Source organism: Alligator mississippiensis, chromosome 1, assembly GCF_030867095.1.
Source record: "Alligator mississippiensis isolate rAllMis1 chromosome 1, rAllMis1, whole genome shotgun sequence".
Classification (NCBI taxonomy): domain Eukaryota; kingdom Metazoa; phylum Chordata; order Crocodylia; family Alligatoridae; genus Alligator; species Alligator mississippiensis.
Genome location: NC_081824.1, coordinates 102,127,209 through 102,143,346, shown reverse-complemented (window position 1 = coordinate 102,143,346; position 16,138 = coordinate 102,127,209). Strand labels below are relative to the sequence as shown.

The window sequence follows — 16,138 nt, the reverse complement described above, 5'->3', positions numbered from 1 at the left end:
CAAAATGAAATCAACATCAGACTACGCATGTGCAACTGCCCAATTTATAGCCTTAAAACTACTATACGGTTTTTCTTGAAACTTTCCTTGTATTTCAAGAAGATCTACAAATGAAGCCAAGTTTCATGTTTCCATCTCTAGATATTGCTAGCTACCACTATACATAATTTTTGGTTGAAATATGTATGTATTTTTTCTTTTGTATATGCATTGCTAAGTTCTAAACATGCTATACATTTGAGTTGCTGACTTGGGCTAAGTACAGACAGTCAAAAAAATCCCATATCTGAATAGATTCAGTCTTTGCAGGTCAGCCTAACCTGCGTAGATTGAATTGATAAGTAAATGAACAGACATTTATTTTGATTCTGGAAACGTAGCCACATGCCTGCAGTGACTCAGGCCAGAAGCCAGGGAATGCTAGAGCATGCCACCCTGCTTTGCTGGAGCAGACATCTTGGACCAAGGCTAGCCCACCCACCCTGTGAGGGGGGAGGGTTTGTGAGGAAGGTGCAAAACATCCTGGGATGCTGGGGGACTGTGAATTAACTTGAATCTGGAGGGCATCTGGGACAGAAGTTCAATAAACTGATTTAGCCTAAATCAGTTAAGTCTGTATCCATCCAGGCTCATCTTAAACTGTTTTTGGTCATTTTGAAAGTGATTTATGTGCACTGAACTTTTGTTATGTTACAGATCTGAACTGGTTTCCAGTCACTTATACTGGTTTATGTGTAACTTCCATCCCTAGCCTAGGCGTCTAGCAGAAAGCATGAGTTTTATGGCTCTGCTGCCAGGGTAACAAAAAACAATTTATATAATTTTGCTTTCTGGAATGGTGGGGCAGCCAAGGAGATGGTAGAATAGCACCTAAACATACTTTCCAAGTCTAAAATATCTAAATTGGAAAATATTATGTATCTAAAATAGTACCTCAAAATGTTTTTATACCAGCGTACAGTTTGATTATACAAGAATGTGAATTTTGAGTGTATTGTTTTGAGGGTAGACTGTAACCACCGAAAATAAATAATTTGTCAAGCATATTTGATAACAAACAAAAACCCAGCTCTACAAGGTTTGTTTTTATTTTCCTTTTTGTTTCAGTACCAGAGGCAGTTGGCCAAATTGAGGTGCTAGTTCTGTGTGACAACACCATCAATATATCTTGGAGTGAGCCCTCACAGCCAAATGGACCTAGAGAATCAATTCGCTATCAAATCCTTATCAATTTCTTGCCTGCTATTCCTGCAACTCCTTTGAAAAAAAGTGAATTTCCAAATGGGAAGCTTGCCTGGTCTATTAACAACCTCCAAAGTGGAACAAAGTACAAAATTAAGGTATAGTTAGAAGTGACTTTTTATATGGGTTAAGCCTGAAAATATCCTTATACATCTTCAGCAGCAAATGACTAAGTCACTGTTTTATAAAGTAAGTTATATGTTCTAGTTTTTTCTCCTGTTAGGTTCTTGCTTTCCATCCAGGGAAGAACTGGTTTTCTGAAAGTGCCCCTGTATTTGCAACAACTTTTGAGACTCCACCTGTACCAGTCAATATTATTGCCAGAAACACCAGTGTACAGATAGAATGGACACTTCCTTTACATGTTAACAAAACCAGCTTTTGGTTTGAATTGCAGAAGGTAAAAACTTCCATTTTTCTTTTAAGGTGAAAAGTAGAATCTGTTCAACTCCTTAGGGATGCTCAGAATGGGGAAGTCAAGAGAAGAGTTAAGGATACTCACTAATGAATTTGGAGAATATGTCATTGCCTCTTCTAACCCTCCAGAAAGAGGCAAGGTAAAAGCAATGGTGCTAGGAACAACGGGGAGGTATCTTGCCAGCATGTAGTTTCTAGGGGTGCATCCACATACACAGGCACGTGCGCTTGCAGCACTTAAATAGAAGTGTTGCAAATTTGAGCTGGGGCATTTTGCCTCAGTGCACGTACCTGGACATGCACTTTGGTGTGGGGCAAGTTGTGCCACTTGGGGCAAAATAACCCTGCCCAGCTCCTCCTGGATCTACGGCCAGGGGGAGCTAGAGTCTAGGGCCAGCACCTCTACTGTCCCCCACAGTGTAAAAAGCTGCCCTGGCAAGTAGCTCAGGGCTACTCACTCTCAGGAGCTTCTGGGGTCCAGCCAATTGGTACCTGAGGAAACTACCCCTTGTGCCACCTGAACTGCTGAAGCAGCCCTGAGAGTTCCCTGCACCCTCTACCCACTGCAGCAGTCTGGCAGTGGGGGCTGCTGCCTGGCTGTGACCTGCTGTGCACCTGCCAGACCCGGATGAGGCATCTGGGCTAGCTGCCAGTGGGCTGTGGCTTCAGAGTTGGCTTTTGTGCAACACTGCTGCCATGTGTGCCCCCTGCCCGGCCATCTGGGCAGCTATCACCTGAAAGATGTTCCAGGCATGGTGGCCTGCTTTGAACTGTCAAAGCATGTCCTCCTGGCCCCAATTGGCCAGGAGGTCAGCCACCTTCAGCTGGGCCCAAGGTGCCAGCTCTGAGCAGGCAGGGTCCTGCCACTGGCCTCCCTGGCAGGAATTCTGGTGTTCCCTATTGGAAAACTGAAAAATCCCTGATTAAAAAAAAAAAACCCAAATCACTCTGTAAAATACCTCAAAATTCCTGTTCCTCCACAATTAAAACAAAAGACCACTAGAGAGAGAGAGAGTAGGAGACAGTGATCAGTTGGGCAATGTTTTATTGATATATCTACAGTGTTAAAGCAATTTGGAAGCCTACCAGTTCCCTGACAGGGTTTACAGCCCCCACACAGGGGTTACGGCCCCCTCCCCCCACAGGAGCCACAGCCCCCCCACAGGGGTTACAGATCCCCCAACAGTGGCCAAATGGCCCTCGCAGGGGCTACCATCCCCCCTGCAGGGCCCACATGCCCCACCTCCACTTGCTCCCTCAGCCCCTGGGTTGCTGCCCTGCCTGACCCCATCCCCTGCTGGCTCCTGCAGACCACAGATGGCTGCCCCACCCTCTGCCCACTCCCCCAGACCCTGCAATGTCTGCCCCACCCGGCCCCATCCCTTGCTTGCACCCCAGCTCCCCAGCCTCTGGCACTTAAAAAAAAAAAAGCCTCTACTCATCATGGTAGCAGGGGTTGTTGGGGCTCTGGGGCCTTCTGGCAGAGCCCCCCCATGCAGCAGGAGGCAGCAGGGTCTGGGCTGGGGCCACTGTGGTTGTCACCTGGTCCCACACTGTGTGTGGGGGGGCACAGTGACCCCAAAGGCAGCTGCTAGTGCTGGTAAGTGCTGGGTTTTTTTTGGTTTTTGTTTTAAATTGTCGGGATGCTGGGGTGGGGGGGGGCAGCAATTGGGAGCAGTTGTGGGAGTTGAGGGGCATGGGCCCTGGCAGGGCAGTGATTGGGGGCACTCAGGGGGGCAGGCGGCGGCTGGGGCTGGGTGGGGCAGGGATCAGGGGGGCTCGGGGGCAGGTAGGACAGGGATCGGGGGCTTAGGGGGCAGGCAGGGGTAGGGCAGTGATCAGGGGGCTGGGGGAGTGGGCAGGCCCAGCAGGGTTTTCCCCCATGGTCCCCTTCCCCTCTCCTCCAGCCCCCGCCACTCCCCGCTTATTGGCACTAGAATCTGGGTCCAGCTTCAGCATGTTTCAGCACCAGGGCAAGGGCCAGCCATAGAGACTCTCTGGCTGCTACCTGAGCATCTCTGTGGAGGACCCAGCCTCCTGTTGCCTCAGGACATGGTCCAGGACTGTGCCCATCCCCACTTTTTTCCGCTGCAGTTTTTTTTTACTCTTGGGGTCTAATTTTGCCCTCACGCTGTGAATTTGCAATGCGGGGAACATTTTTTTGTTCCCGCACGTGCCTCTTGCAGCGTCTCAAAGGGCTTTGAGACGCTGCAAGACACGCATGCACACTCATCTGGACGTGCCCTAGGAGTTCAGAAGGGAATTTTAGAAGACTGTGCCAGAATTCCTCCTAGTCTTCTCACAGTGCTTCCTGTAGCATGGACGGTGTATTCAAAGCCACAAATGGGTGCCATCTTTTAAAAAAGGGTATTTTAAATAATAAAAAACCCTGTCCTAAATTTTCTTATCTCCTAAATACAACAGACCAAGGGCAGAATTTTTCATACTTGTACCATGATGCATGGGTATGTGATTTCCAGGTCTTGCACTTCTCATAAAAAACAAATGTAAAATGCCTAGTATTAGTTTTGGTCTGGAAGAAGATATATGTAATACAGTTTTTTTTAGAGGATCTGAACCCAAGCCCAATGTAGTCAATTGAAAGACTGTTGATTTCAGTGGGCTATATATTCATCCCTAATAAAGTAGGAATGTTGACTAAGATGTATTTTTTTTGTAGTGGCAGACCAAGAACTATTGGTTTTCTCCTGCAACTACTTCATGTGCTGAAGGACCCAGGTTTACATGTAATCTCACAGGCATTCTTCCTCACACCGCCTACTTTGTGCGGGCAGGTGTAATTTATGTAACAGGAACACACAGCATCTCACCTCCAGCAAGCTTTAAAACTATGGGTAAGCCCTTAAATTATGTTATTCTAGACTAATATCTTAAATCTGCCAGTTTATCAAACATTTTGAATATATTTGGGCAGGTAATTTAACAAAGCTCTCAGCCTCAGTTCCTGCAATCAAGTCACATGGTATGGTAGCTACATAAGGATGGAAAGCAGGCAGGCCTGTGTTTCAAAATTGGGAGAAATGGAAAGAGAAAGTGAAATTGAAATAATATACCTTAATATATAGGAACTTATGAAGTCTGTATTGACTGAAGTGTTGCTAATAATGCCCAAAGATTAATTTTCCATGAGTCCCAGTGCTGCAAGCATTTGCTTTCTTTATGTCTCTTAACATACATGTGTTTATCTAAGTTTTGCTCTTGATCTTCTAGTCCATCATCATATCATGTTCATGTTTTAAGGATTCTACTTTTTTCATTTTGCCCAAAAGCTGGAGTTCCAAGTAAGCCAGGAATTCCAAAAAGAGAAGAGAATAAAAATGTTGTACAATGGCAAAAAGCTGAAGACAATGGAAGTAATCTTACATACCACATCTTGGAAAGCAGGTAAATGAATTGTACGGCACTTTCATATCAGCCAGTGACTAATGACAAATTGATGTAAGTACATCTGGTAGATTGTTTTACAGGAACAAGGCAGGAAAGAGGTTCAGATGAAATAATAATAGACCTAAATGTTGAACCCAATTATAGACTAAACACAAGCTATTCTAGAGATTTGTAAAAGTTTCATATTCCTTCTTTCAAAAATATTTTTGTGCGGCCCTTTATTTGTTTTCAGACAAAATATGAAAGAACATTGGCCACCTGACTTATTGTACATGAGAGTGCTGCAAGGGGATTTCTGGTCTTGAGTTGCATCTTCCTCTGTACTTGCTAACAGAAGGGATAGACATGGTTATGAATTAATGAGACTGGGAAGGGACCTCAAAAGCAGAGGACTGAATTCTCCAAACAGATATGCAATTTTATCTCCCTCAGTTCTAGATACCCATTTTGAGACAATTTAAAGAGGCTTCATTTTCAGGAGACTTCTACTGAGTGTGTTCTGAAAATCAGTCTTTTTGAGGTGCATCAGATTGGGTACCCAAACATCAAAGTACCCAAAACCATTAATCATTTAAAAAAAAATCTAGACCCAAGATAGGTCTTCCTTGTGCTTGAAGATGTGTCTGATAGAAATACTGAAATATCTTGTGAAAGATCATCTTCACAATGTTTCTGACATAGACAAACTCCTAAAAATAGAAAATCCTGGATTTCTATGTCATCTCCCACACACCAGAACATATTTGGAAAAAACTTTGGTTAATCAGTTAATGTTTTAGATAGTTTTCCAGTTCAAAATTTGGAATGATTTAATAAGAGCTGTCCCTTGTGGGGGTTGGGGTGTGTGTATGTGTGTGAATTGAGGCAACCACCCCAGGCCCTGCGCTTTGTGGCACAGACAGTGCCACAAACGTGGCACAGTACGGCACAGACAGTGCCGTACAGGCCCTGCCAAGGGCACCACCACTGCATGTGGCCACTGTGCGCCACCGGCTCTACACTGTGGCCACTTGCCACCCCCACCCTTACTCCGGTCACTGGCCAAACCCTCCCCTCCTGCTCCTTGCTCCGGCTGCTCGCCACCCCCCATCCTGTCCCCCCTCTGTGCTCCAGCCACTCGCTACCCCACCCCGCACAGGCCCTACACAGGCTGATATGCCCTGGGCCCCACACACCCCTAGAGTTGGCTCTGAATTTAATACACATACATAATTTGTTATCCAGAGGAATTAAGAGAAATTAGGAGAAAAAGTTAAATTGTTGTCAGAAAAAGGCATGAAATATTCCAGGTTCTTGGAAATGTGTTTACTTAATCCTCAGGCAAGCAATAATTAATTTATGCTAAATACCCATATCCATTTGCCTCTAGAAAATTCTAACTACAATTTAAAAATCCTGTCCCAGTAGTGTCCAGACTAAAAGTATGACTTCCATTCATCTTTTTTCTGAGTTTATGTTTTTGTAAGCCATGTCTTCTTTGGTTCTTTGGTTCCATTTCCTAATCTGGAATCTGGATGGGATTCTTTTTTAATGTTATAGAACAAACATACAACGTAAAGACTAATTCATTTAAAGATTGGTTAATGCATTTCATAATATTTTAAATATATATTTTTGTGGAGCTATTTCTATAATGTCATGTTTCATCGTTTCATAGTAGTTAGGGGTCAGAAGGGACCTGAATAGATCATCTAGTCTAATTCCCCGCCACTGGTTGGAGCACACGCTAGGATCATGTGACCCCAGACAGGTGTTCATCCAACCTCTTTTTGAATTTACCCAAGGTAGGAGGGAGGACCACTTCCTTAGGAAGTTGGTTCCAGATCCTAGCTACCCTGACAGTGAAATAGTGCCTCCTAATCTCCAACCTGAACCTATTCTCTAGCAGCTTCTGGCCATTGTTCCTCATCACCCCAGGTGCTGCTGGGGAGACTAGGGCTCATCCTATTTGCTGCTGATCTCCCCTAACGAGTTTGTAGGCAGCCACCAAATCCCCCCTCAGCCTCCGCTTGCTGAGGCTGAACAGGTTCAGGTCCCTCAGCATCTCCTCATAGGGCCTGCCCTGTTGCCCTCCAACCAAGCGGGTGGCCCTCCTCTGAACCCTCTCAAGGCAGGCCACATCCTTCTTAAAGTGCAGTGTCCAAAACTGGACACAGTACTCCAGTTGAGGCCAGTCCAATGTTGTGTAGAGAGGGAATATCACCTCTCTGGGCCAGCTTGAGATGCATCTTTGGATGCACGACAAGGTGTGGTTGGCTTTGCTGGCTGCTGTCTGGCATTGGTGGCTCATGTTCATCTTGGAGTCAATAATGACTCCAAGATCCCTTTCTGCCTCTGTGCTCACAAGGGGGGAGCTGCCCATATTGTATGTATACTGTGGATTCCTTCTCCCCAGGTGCAGCACCCTGCATTTATCTACATTGAAGCCCATCCTATTACCGTCCACCCACTTCTGTAGTCTGTCTAAGTCTAATTGCAGCCTCTCTCTCCCTTTGAGTGTGCCTACCTCTCCCCACATCTTGGTGTCATTGGCAAACTTGGACAACATGTTTTCCATCCCCTTGTCCAAGCCGCTGATGAAGATTTTGAACAGTGTGGGCCCCAGGACTGAGCCTGGGGGACCCCACTATTCACATCCCGCCAGGTCGAGTATGACCTGTCCACCACCACTCTCTGGGTGCTCCCCATCAGCCAATTTTTGACCCATCCAACTGTGTAGGCATCAATGCCACAGTCGCTCAGTTTATTAATGAGAATGGGGTGAGAGACAGTGTCAAAGGCCTTCTTAAAGTCCAGAAAGACTACATCCACGGCAACACCATCATCCAGGGATTTAGTTACCTGGTCATAAAAGGCCATCAGGTTGGTCTGGCAGGGCCTGCCTTTGATGAACCCGTGTTGATTACCTCTGGGCATGATCTCCCCTGCTGGCCCCTCACAGATGTGCTCCTTAATGATTTTTTCAAGGACTTTCCCCAAGACCGATGTGAGGCTTATGGGCCTATAGTTTCTCGGGTCTTCCTTCCTCCCTTTCTTATAGATGGGGACCACATTAGCTAGTTTCCAATCTCTGGGCACTTGGCCTGTGGACCACGATCGCTCATACAGCCGGGCCAGGGGCACAGCAATGACCCCCGCCAGGTCCCTCAACACCCATGGGTGGAGGGCATCAGGGCCCACAGATTTGAAAACATCCAGCCCTTCCAGAAGATCCCTAACTACTTCTGTGCAGACCCAAGGCCTGGCAGTGATATCCTCAAGATTGCCCCTACCTGTGGTGGGAGAGCTGTCCTGTTCCCTGTCCAAGAAAATTAGGAGGTGATGGAAGGAACTGAAAGATTAAACTTTTCCTGCCCCCCAAGTTAATTTAATGTTTACTTAGGTGAAGAGTTGACAGCACTGCCACAACTGGGTATAATTTCACTCAGGCATAATTCCCTGGTGTTGTAAGTGTTCTCTATGCCCTTCTGTAAGCACACAATAGTAGTGAACTGTATATGGTAAGACCACAATGATTTTGATTTGATAAAGGACAGATTGCCCCTTCCTTTCTGTGCATCTGCCAGATGAGAAGAGGGGTAAGAGTCTTGTCCTTATGCAGGGATCATGCATGTTCACAACCCTGTATTCTTCCAACTGTTAATCCCCTGGTTTGTTCATTGAGTCTGTGGTGCATCTTTGATTTTTCCTCAGTTTTGTAAAATTTACTTTTCCACAGGAAAATGAAGAGGTCAGTGGCTTCTGCTGATTTTTGTTGTGAGTCGGTGGTTCATTTGACTCTAAATAGATCATTTTGAACTCAAGCAATTAATATTTTAGAAAATATTTACATAAACCCCTTTGAAGTGTAACCAAGTAGTTCAGTGAGTTCTGACTCCATAACATGAATAACTTGATAACACGTACATATAACTTCTGTATGGCTTTTTGGTTGCAAAGTCTGACAAGGTTATATGGCATAATATACCAAGCCATTTAATCTGAAGTCATCATATAGTCATAACATGAAATGACTTTTTTGGACATATATTTTCATGTCTAATCAGTATTAGAAATATGCTATTCCTTTAGATGGTGAACAGTTGACTCCAAATTTATTATAGGTGAGCAAATTAAGACCACTGTGAAAAGGAAGCAATATACCCACCAGCCAGCGGTTATGATAACTTGCTAAAGAATTGTGCCTTGTGCCAATGACCTGCTTCCTGTATTAGCTTGTGAAACCCGATGCATAAAAGACAGTAAATAGCTCTAGGCCCAAGAAAACGAAACCCTCTAATCATAAAAAGAAACAAAACATTTTGCTGGCGATCAGATAACAGTAGTTTGAAATCCTGATTTTGACATGCATGCTGAAACAAGAGAAAGAGTGCCCTGGCCTTTTACATCCAAAATGTTCTGGCATTTCCTTCTCTGTGCCAGACTAGAGCTGTGTGATCTCTTGCATTGCTGGAATGACGTGCTACGGTCACTCTGTAGCCAAACCCCCAATGGAATGATATTGAATGTGGAGCATGTGCAATAAAGAGAGTCCTTGTGTAGGCCATTGAATGGAAATGGTATATGAGAAGCAGTAGATAATACTCTCATCATTGTTGTTCCACCGTGCTCTTTCTAGGAGGTGTTCCCATAATACAAGCAAAATGAAACCATCCTGGGAGGTGGTTTACAATGACTCTTGCACCGATGTATGTATATGGAGGGCCAAGAACACAGAAGGAACTTTCCAGTTCAGAGCAGCCGCTGCAAATTTGCTTGGACTTGGTGAATACAGTGGCATAAGTGAGAATATTGTGTTAGTTAAAGGTACATGCTGTTTTATTTTCTTAATAAGATACAGTTTAATTACAGGACACAGGGCTACCTTACTGATTTATCAACAGACCACACTTTTCCTGAAGATATTGTTAGACATATAAAATAATATGCCTAAGGGATGATTAATAATAGCATTTCTATGATGATTCCCAGCTGATCCTACCTAATGCACTTTCTTTTCATAGAAGACGTGGGGCCAAATGATTTGCAGTAGTTAATATTGGTACAGATCTATTTACCAGTACTGTGTAGTGTGGGTATATTTCCTGAAGGGGGAGCAGGGTGCAGAGATGCTCAGCATTAGCTTATCTCTGCTTCCCTAGACTTCATGATGAGTTTTACTGTTGACTTCAGGAGGAGCTAAGTTAGCCCCATTCTTAGTGCTTTTAAAAATCATGCCTCCACTGTTTAAATGGTTCTGCTGTCTTCTTTCACGTACAGCAGGGCTTTCCAACTGGTGGCTCATGAATTAAACTGTGCCCCCTCAGCTCCTAGTTTGAATGCTGCTCCCCCCTTTACACTCTGGCTGCTGCCACTGGAGTCTCTGGATTCCCCTGCCTTCTCCAACTTCCTCTGCCTGTTCCTACCCCTGAAGTCTGTGAAGCTGAGGGAGCTGATGGCCAAAGGGCTTGGGAGGACCTGGAGATCACACTGTGGGTGTGGGGGGGAGGTAGCACGTGTAGCAGGACCTCATTGCACATCATGCTAGCATATGCAGGGGACTTGTATGGTGTAGCATATCCATGTATTGGGGCCACAGGGCATGTCAGAGCCCATGTGCTTCACTAGGATGGGGGAATTATATGATACACCAGCATGGTGTGGTAGTGGGGTAGGGGCCTCATATGGCATGTCAGGGACTGTGTAGTGCATTGGGAGGGAGGGGGTGTTGAGTAGCATGGCATGCATCCCTTACAACATTTAACCTGGGAATCTGTGGCCCACACAATATGTGGCTAAGGTAGAGTGGTCATCATAGAAGACATTCCAGTTTTCTGCTACTCTGTCCTCTATTGATATGAAACCCGACACCTTTATATCCCCTAGCTTTCTCTTCAAGAGAAAAATAGAGGACATAAAGGCATCCATTTTCATATCAGTAGAAGACAGAGGATGACCAGACTCTCCTTTATGATGGCCACCTTAGGCTAAGGGGCCTGTGGCTCCCAGCCACTTCAGGTTGGATAGCCCTGACCTACAACAATGGAGCACTAAAGAAATGACAGAAAGATAAAGCTAAAGCACTTAACTCACTCATGCATATGTAGTTTTTCTTGATAATGATTCCCTTTTACCCCCCATCTAACAGATACTGCACCCTTCCCAGAGGCGATCATTGTCATAGCTGTGGTAATCGGAATAACTGGACTAATCTTGATTGTGTTTGCACTAGTTGCTTTTGGTATGTGACTGAACATTTAATTCATCATGTAAATTTGGCAGAACAGCTGGAGTCAGCAGTAGTAGCAGTGATGAGCAGGAAGTTTCCCCTCACTCTGCCAGCTCCCAGGGGGACCAAGTAGGAAGGGGGAAGTCATGGCCCTTCTGCTGCTATTGAGCTCAGCTGAGCCTGGCCCCCATGCAGCCCAGATGGAGCAGGCAGGAATGGCTTTGGAGCTTCTGGTGCCCCTGGGACAACAATGAAAGCAGCAGCAACAGGCAGGAAGGGGGAGGGAGGGTGTGGGGGAATGTGTCTCTGAGTACAGGGGAGAAGGGGAGATTCTTACCTGCTTTGGGGACTTGCCAGCTGCTCCTCCCTCAGTGCAGTTTAGTCTGAAAAGGTTGTGTGGTCATGCTACTGCAGCCCCTCTGAATCTGCTCCTGGGTGCATCCCATTCCTGTTCCTAGGCTTCTTCCACTGAGTCCCTGTAGGGAGAGCAGAGGGTATTCTTTGAGTGGGCCTATTTCTCTTCTGTCATGCTCTTGAGTGTGCTATTAAGTCACAGTGGCCCTGCACACCTGCTTTTACTTCACACATGCCAAACCTGAAAATAAGATGGTCAAGCTAGCCTGAAGGCACCTTCCCACTGAGACTCACAAGCTTGCTTGAGACTAGTGGCCTGAATGCCTCCAGGTGACTTCACTGGCTTCTTTCTGGGTTTGGCATGTGCAGCTTGGGAGTGGGTGGGCAATACTATGCTGCTTAGCAGTGCAGTCAGAGGCACTGCAGAAGTAGTAAAGCTAGGTGCTTTACACTTTTTTATTAGTGCTAAAACATGTACAGTTACTAACGGTTGTGTCAGGTGTTTTATTGATGTTCATATATAGAGACACAAACACAGAGAAGAGATGGAAAACTGTCTACAACAGAGAGTAAAAGTAAATTTAACTGTTCAGCCCTCTGATGTAAAAGTGATATCTTGGAAGTTAAATCTCTAATTTTCTTTTTTTTTTCAGTTTGGCACCAGAGGTGGAAATCCAGAAAGTTGACACAGCCTGGGCAGATTGTTTTTGTCAAGGAAGACAAAGAGTTAGCTCAACTTAGGGGACTTCATGATGCTGTGGGACTGGCCAATGCTTGCTATGCTGTGCAGTACGTAACTGATGCGTGTCAAAGTGACTTCCAGAGCAAAAATTTAGTGGGGCTTTTTGGGACTGGTTTAAGGAAACTCTGAGCACTGACAACTCTAAGTGAAGCCTAGGGAACTAAGGGTGCTCAGCGTTCAAAAATTAGCCCCTGTTGTTCAGAGAAAGTGATCCATGACTCAAGGCCAGCTTTTTAAAAGAGCTCCCTACCCCTCTAGGTCTCTAAAAAAATGCCACATTTTCAACAGGCCATAACCACTCCTATTGTGGCACAAACTGATAAATAGTCAAAAGAGTTTGCTGCCAGTTTTAAAACACAGCTTTTGTTTCATTCTGAGCCAAATGGTGAAATACTTTCTTCTGCAGAAAGATTTCAAAAGGCTCGTGCATCATTTACAACCCAGATCAACCAGGTGGGGTGAGATGAATTCCCCAGACTGGTTTAAGGCAAAATATATGAAGTGTTCATATCTAAGAAACTAATTTAATTAATTAATTAGAATACTTTTGTTTTGTAGCAATCTCCCTACTCCAGGTGAGACTGAATCCTTGCCAGCCTTTCCTCGGGAAAAACTGAATTTGCATAAGTTATTGGGAACAGGAGCTTTTGGAGAGGTGTATGAAGGGACTGCTGTAGATATCATTGCAGCTGGAAGCAGAGAATCCAAAGTAGCAGTGAAGGTAATTTTAGCTGCGTAGAGACAGTACGATATATAGAACTATAAATAGAAGTTTTGTGCCCGAGGCAGTGGCAGTCCGGTTGGCACCAGCAGTGATTGCCATTTGTGTACCTTTCTTAAGATGTTGTCCAGGACAGTGCCCCACTTGCCCACTCCTCGTTATACTGCTGGCACCATAGGCAGGCAGTCCTGACTCAGTGTTTAGACCACAGGAATAAGAGTCAAGAGGCATGGTTTGTATATCTGTCTCTGCTACTAAATTACTGTATGAGCTTGCACAGTCACTTAGGACTTGAGGTTTCACTACAGCACCTGCTAACTTCAAATCTTGGAGACAGTCAATCATGGTACAAATTTCACTTAAATTGTATATTTAAACACTTTTAGAAACACATCTCATAGGAACTCCAGTTAGATCAAACATGCATTCAGTTAAAAAAACTCTTGAGTGTGAGAATAAGTCATTAGGCCACCTAATACCTCACAACCTTGATCATTGTAATGGAGTCACTGATGCAGCTGATCATTGAGATTTTGTTGCACAGTTCTATATTTCTGGCAACACGCTATATTTCTTTATTGCAGTCATTTAAAAAAAAATCCACACCCTCATTTCAAAAGTCTTATTAGACAAACCCCAAATGACTGGCTTCTGAATGGTCAAACTTAAAGAACCAGTCTCTCTCCTCACTAATCATCATGCTAATCAAGCACTGGGGAATAGGGCTGTGCGGCAGTGTGTACAGCAACACTGCACCTGTAATTTTACTTTTGTCAAGGGCTTCCTGATGAAAATAGAAGCTAATAACAAACAAGAGGACCCTCTTAAAAATAATTCTGTCATTAATACCATCGTAGTATACAACTAGAGCCAGTTCTTCTAACATACTCTCAAGTATCCTTTTTCTCCAAGTTACTCCTTTTTCCCATACTTTTTTGTCTGTTTACTAGTCTATCCTTGAACTGGGATCTTTTGGTAAGGAAAAGGCATAGATGACTTATTTTGTTTAGAAGGTATCTATTATTTTGTGGCTATTGCTGGAAATACGTAATAGTAAAGCATGTGTTGAGGGTTGGGAGTGGGGGGAGTGTTAGCAGAAAAGGCCAGCCTGTTGCATCTCTTCTTATATAAATGTTGTACAAGTTTCAGTGGCAGTGATGCAATTGTCTTGACTTTTTTTTCCCCCTTGTCAAATAGACTTTAAAGAAAGGTGCTACAGATTATGAAAAGAGTGAATTCCTGAAGGAGGCACACTTAATGAGGTAAGGCAAACTTTACCTTAAGATTTCTTTTTAAACTGATATAACCGAGGGCTTTAGACTTCAGGAGGGAACAGAGAAACACTTAATAGCTTGGGTCCATTCCATTTTGGCTAAATAATTAAATCTTCACATGGAGAATCATACCAAATTAATCTGCAGTATTGGTTGGCAAAATAAAACTGAAAATTTAGTGTACTAATTTCATGGATTTACTGGATCTTTGACTGAAGTGATTCATCATAATTGCTTCTCCCTATGGGCCAGTTAGTGATGATAATTGGACAGCATTTGATTTTTCTGTTTTTCAGGATAAGAAGATGCTATACAGCTTGAATTTACAGTTAAATGTTTATTTTAATATGTGCACGCTCACCACTAGGGGCTGCCATATACTTCTTTTGCTAAGCAGGACACAAACATATGGTATGTTTATGTGCCAGCTGTGAATGAATTTACTTAGAAAGGTCAGTGTTTGAGCTGGAAATTGAAGTTCTCCAGAGTCCCCAGTGTGTTCACTGAGAGTTGAGATAGAGTCTTTCACTTCATAGTGTAAGAGCATGAATAAGACTTAATTTCCAGCTATGTTGAGCACCTGCTATTCTCTGACTTCAGTTTTGGGCACTCAAAATTGGGACACTTCTGAAAAAAATGGGTTGTCTTCTAAGGAAAGCGTAACATTAAATTTTGGTGCAATGATAACAGTTGTAGTATGTACAGTCTTCCTATTTGTTTCTGTTCCATACATTTTTAAAATGATTTTCACGTTCCTTTTGTGTTTCCCCTGTGCAAACTGTGCAGTGTCCTCTGAAAATACTAATTTGGGATATTATAATGAAAGACTGTCAAAATGCACATTCATGAAGTAAAAGTGTTAAGGGTATGTGTTCTGGCTTTTGAATGCTTCTCTATGTGACCTTAAGGTCTTCTTATGTTAGATATATATGGTACAAATGAAATATATGATGCATCTATTGCTTACAAGTAAAACAATCCCAATACAAAAAGCTGAGAATATATACTACTGAAATCTTGTAGTTACATTTATACACACATACATACACTGGTATATGACCATGTCATACATATGGACAACAATCAACTGTCTAGAAGAGCTCTGTACAGTGAATTTTAAAAAGGCAGTAGAAAGGTTGGCTGTTCCAAACTGCTACAAGGACTGCATTAAGCGGCACATACAGTCTTCTGGGCTAGACTTAATGTCCTGGGAGAATACAGCCCGTGATAAGCGAGCTTGGCACTCCACTGCGAAGGAAGCAGAATGAGCAACAGAACATCATCACACCACCTTGGCTGACGATAGGGGGAATGTAGGCACCAATTTGCCCTGGCACATTTCCTGAATCCTACATGTGGAAACTAATTTCCAATATCAGTAGTAGTCATACTTGAATATGAGTGACAGTCATTAAAATTAAAATTTAAACATACACTGGACTAGCAGAATATGAGAAATGCATAAATGTGTCATGTTCTTTCACTAAACCAGGAACTTTTTAGTGTTTCGCTTGTTATTAAGATTTCATCTGAGACACTTAACAAAAGGGAAGTATTTTTTCATTCTCTCAGGTAGTTGATATTGATATCAAGTAGCCTCTTGATATTGATCTAGTAAGTGACCCACAAATGGTTAAAGCTAAGGACTGAATGGACAACATAATTGGAGCAGACTATTCTGTATCTAAATGTAATCTGTCTCTGGCCTGCCTCTCTAAATATATACTGCAAAAGAAGACAGTAATGTTTTGCACACCACTGTGTTCAAATAG

The 16,138-nt window shown here is 43.7% G+C and overlaps 1 protein-coding gene across 3 annotated transcripts in view; it reads left to right on the top strand.

Moving 5' to 3' along the window:
• Positions 1 to 16,138, top strand: part of ROS1 (ROS proto-oncogene 1, receptor tyrosine kinase) — a 139,991-nt gene that overhangs the window by 77,345 nt on the left and 46,508 nt on the right. For all 3 annotated transcript variants that reach the window (XM_059733188.1, XM_059733183.1, XM_019479660.2), the window contains exons 30-38: positions 1,108 to 1,340; positions 1,466 to 1,642; positions 4,340 to 4,514; positions 4,950 to 5,064; positions 9,686 to 9,873; positions 11,195 to 11,287; positions 12,283 to 12,418; positions 12,930 to 13,092; positions 14,290 to 14,354. In XM_059733188.1, the coding sequence (XP_059589171.1) occupies positions 1,108 to 1,340; positions 1,466 to 1,642; positions 4,340 to 4,514; positions 4,950 to 5,064; positions 9,686 to 9,873; positions 11,195 to 11,287; positions 12,283 to 12,418; positions 12,930 to 13,092; positions 14,290 to 14,354 (1,345 nt within the window). The remainder of the gene's footprint in view (positions 1 to 1,107; positions 1,341 to 1,465; positions 1,643 to 4,339; positions 4,515 to 4,949; positions 5,065 to 9,685; positions 9,874 to 11,194; positions 11,288 to 12,282; positions 12,419 to 12,929; positions 13,093 to 14,289; positions 14,355 to 16,138) is intronic.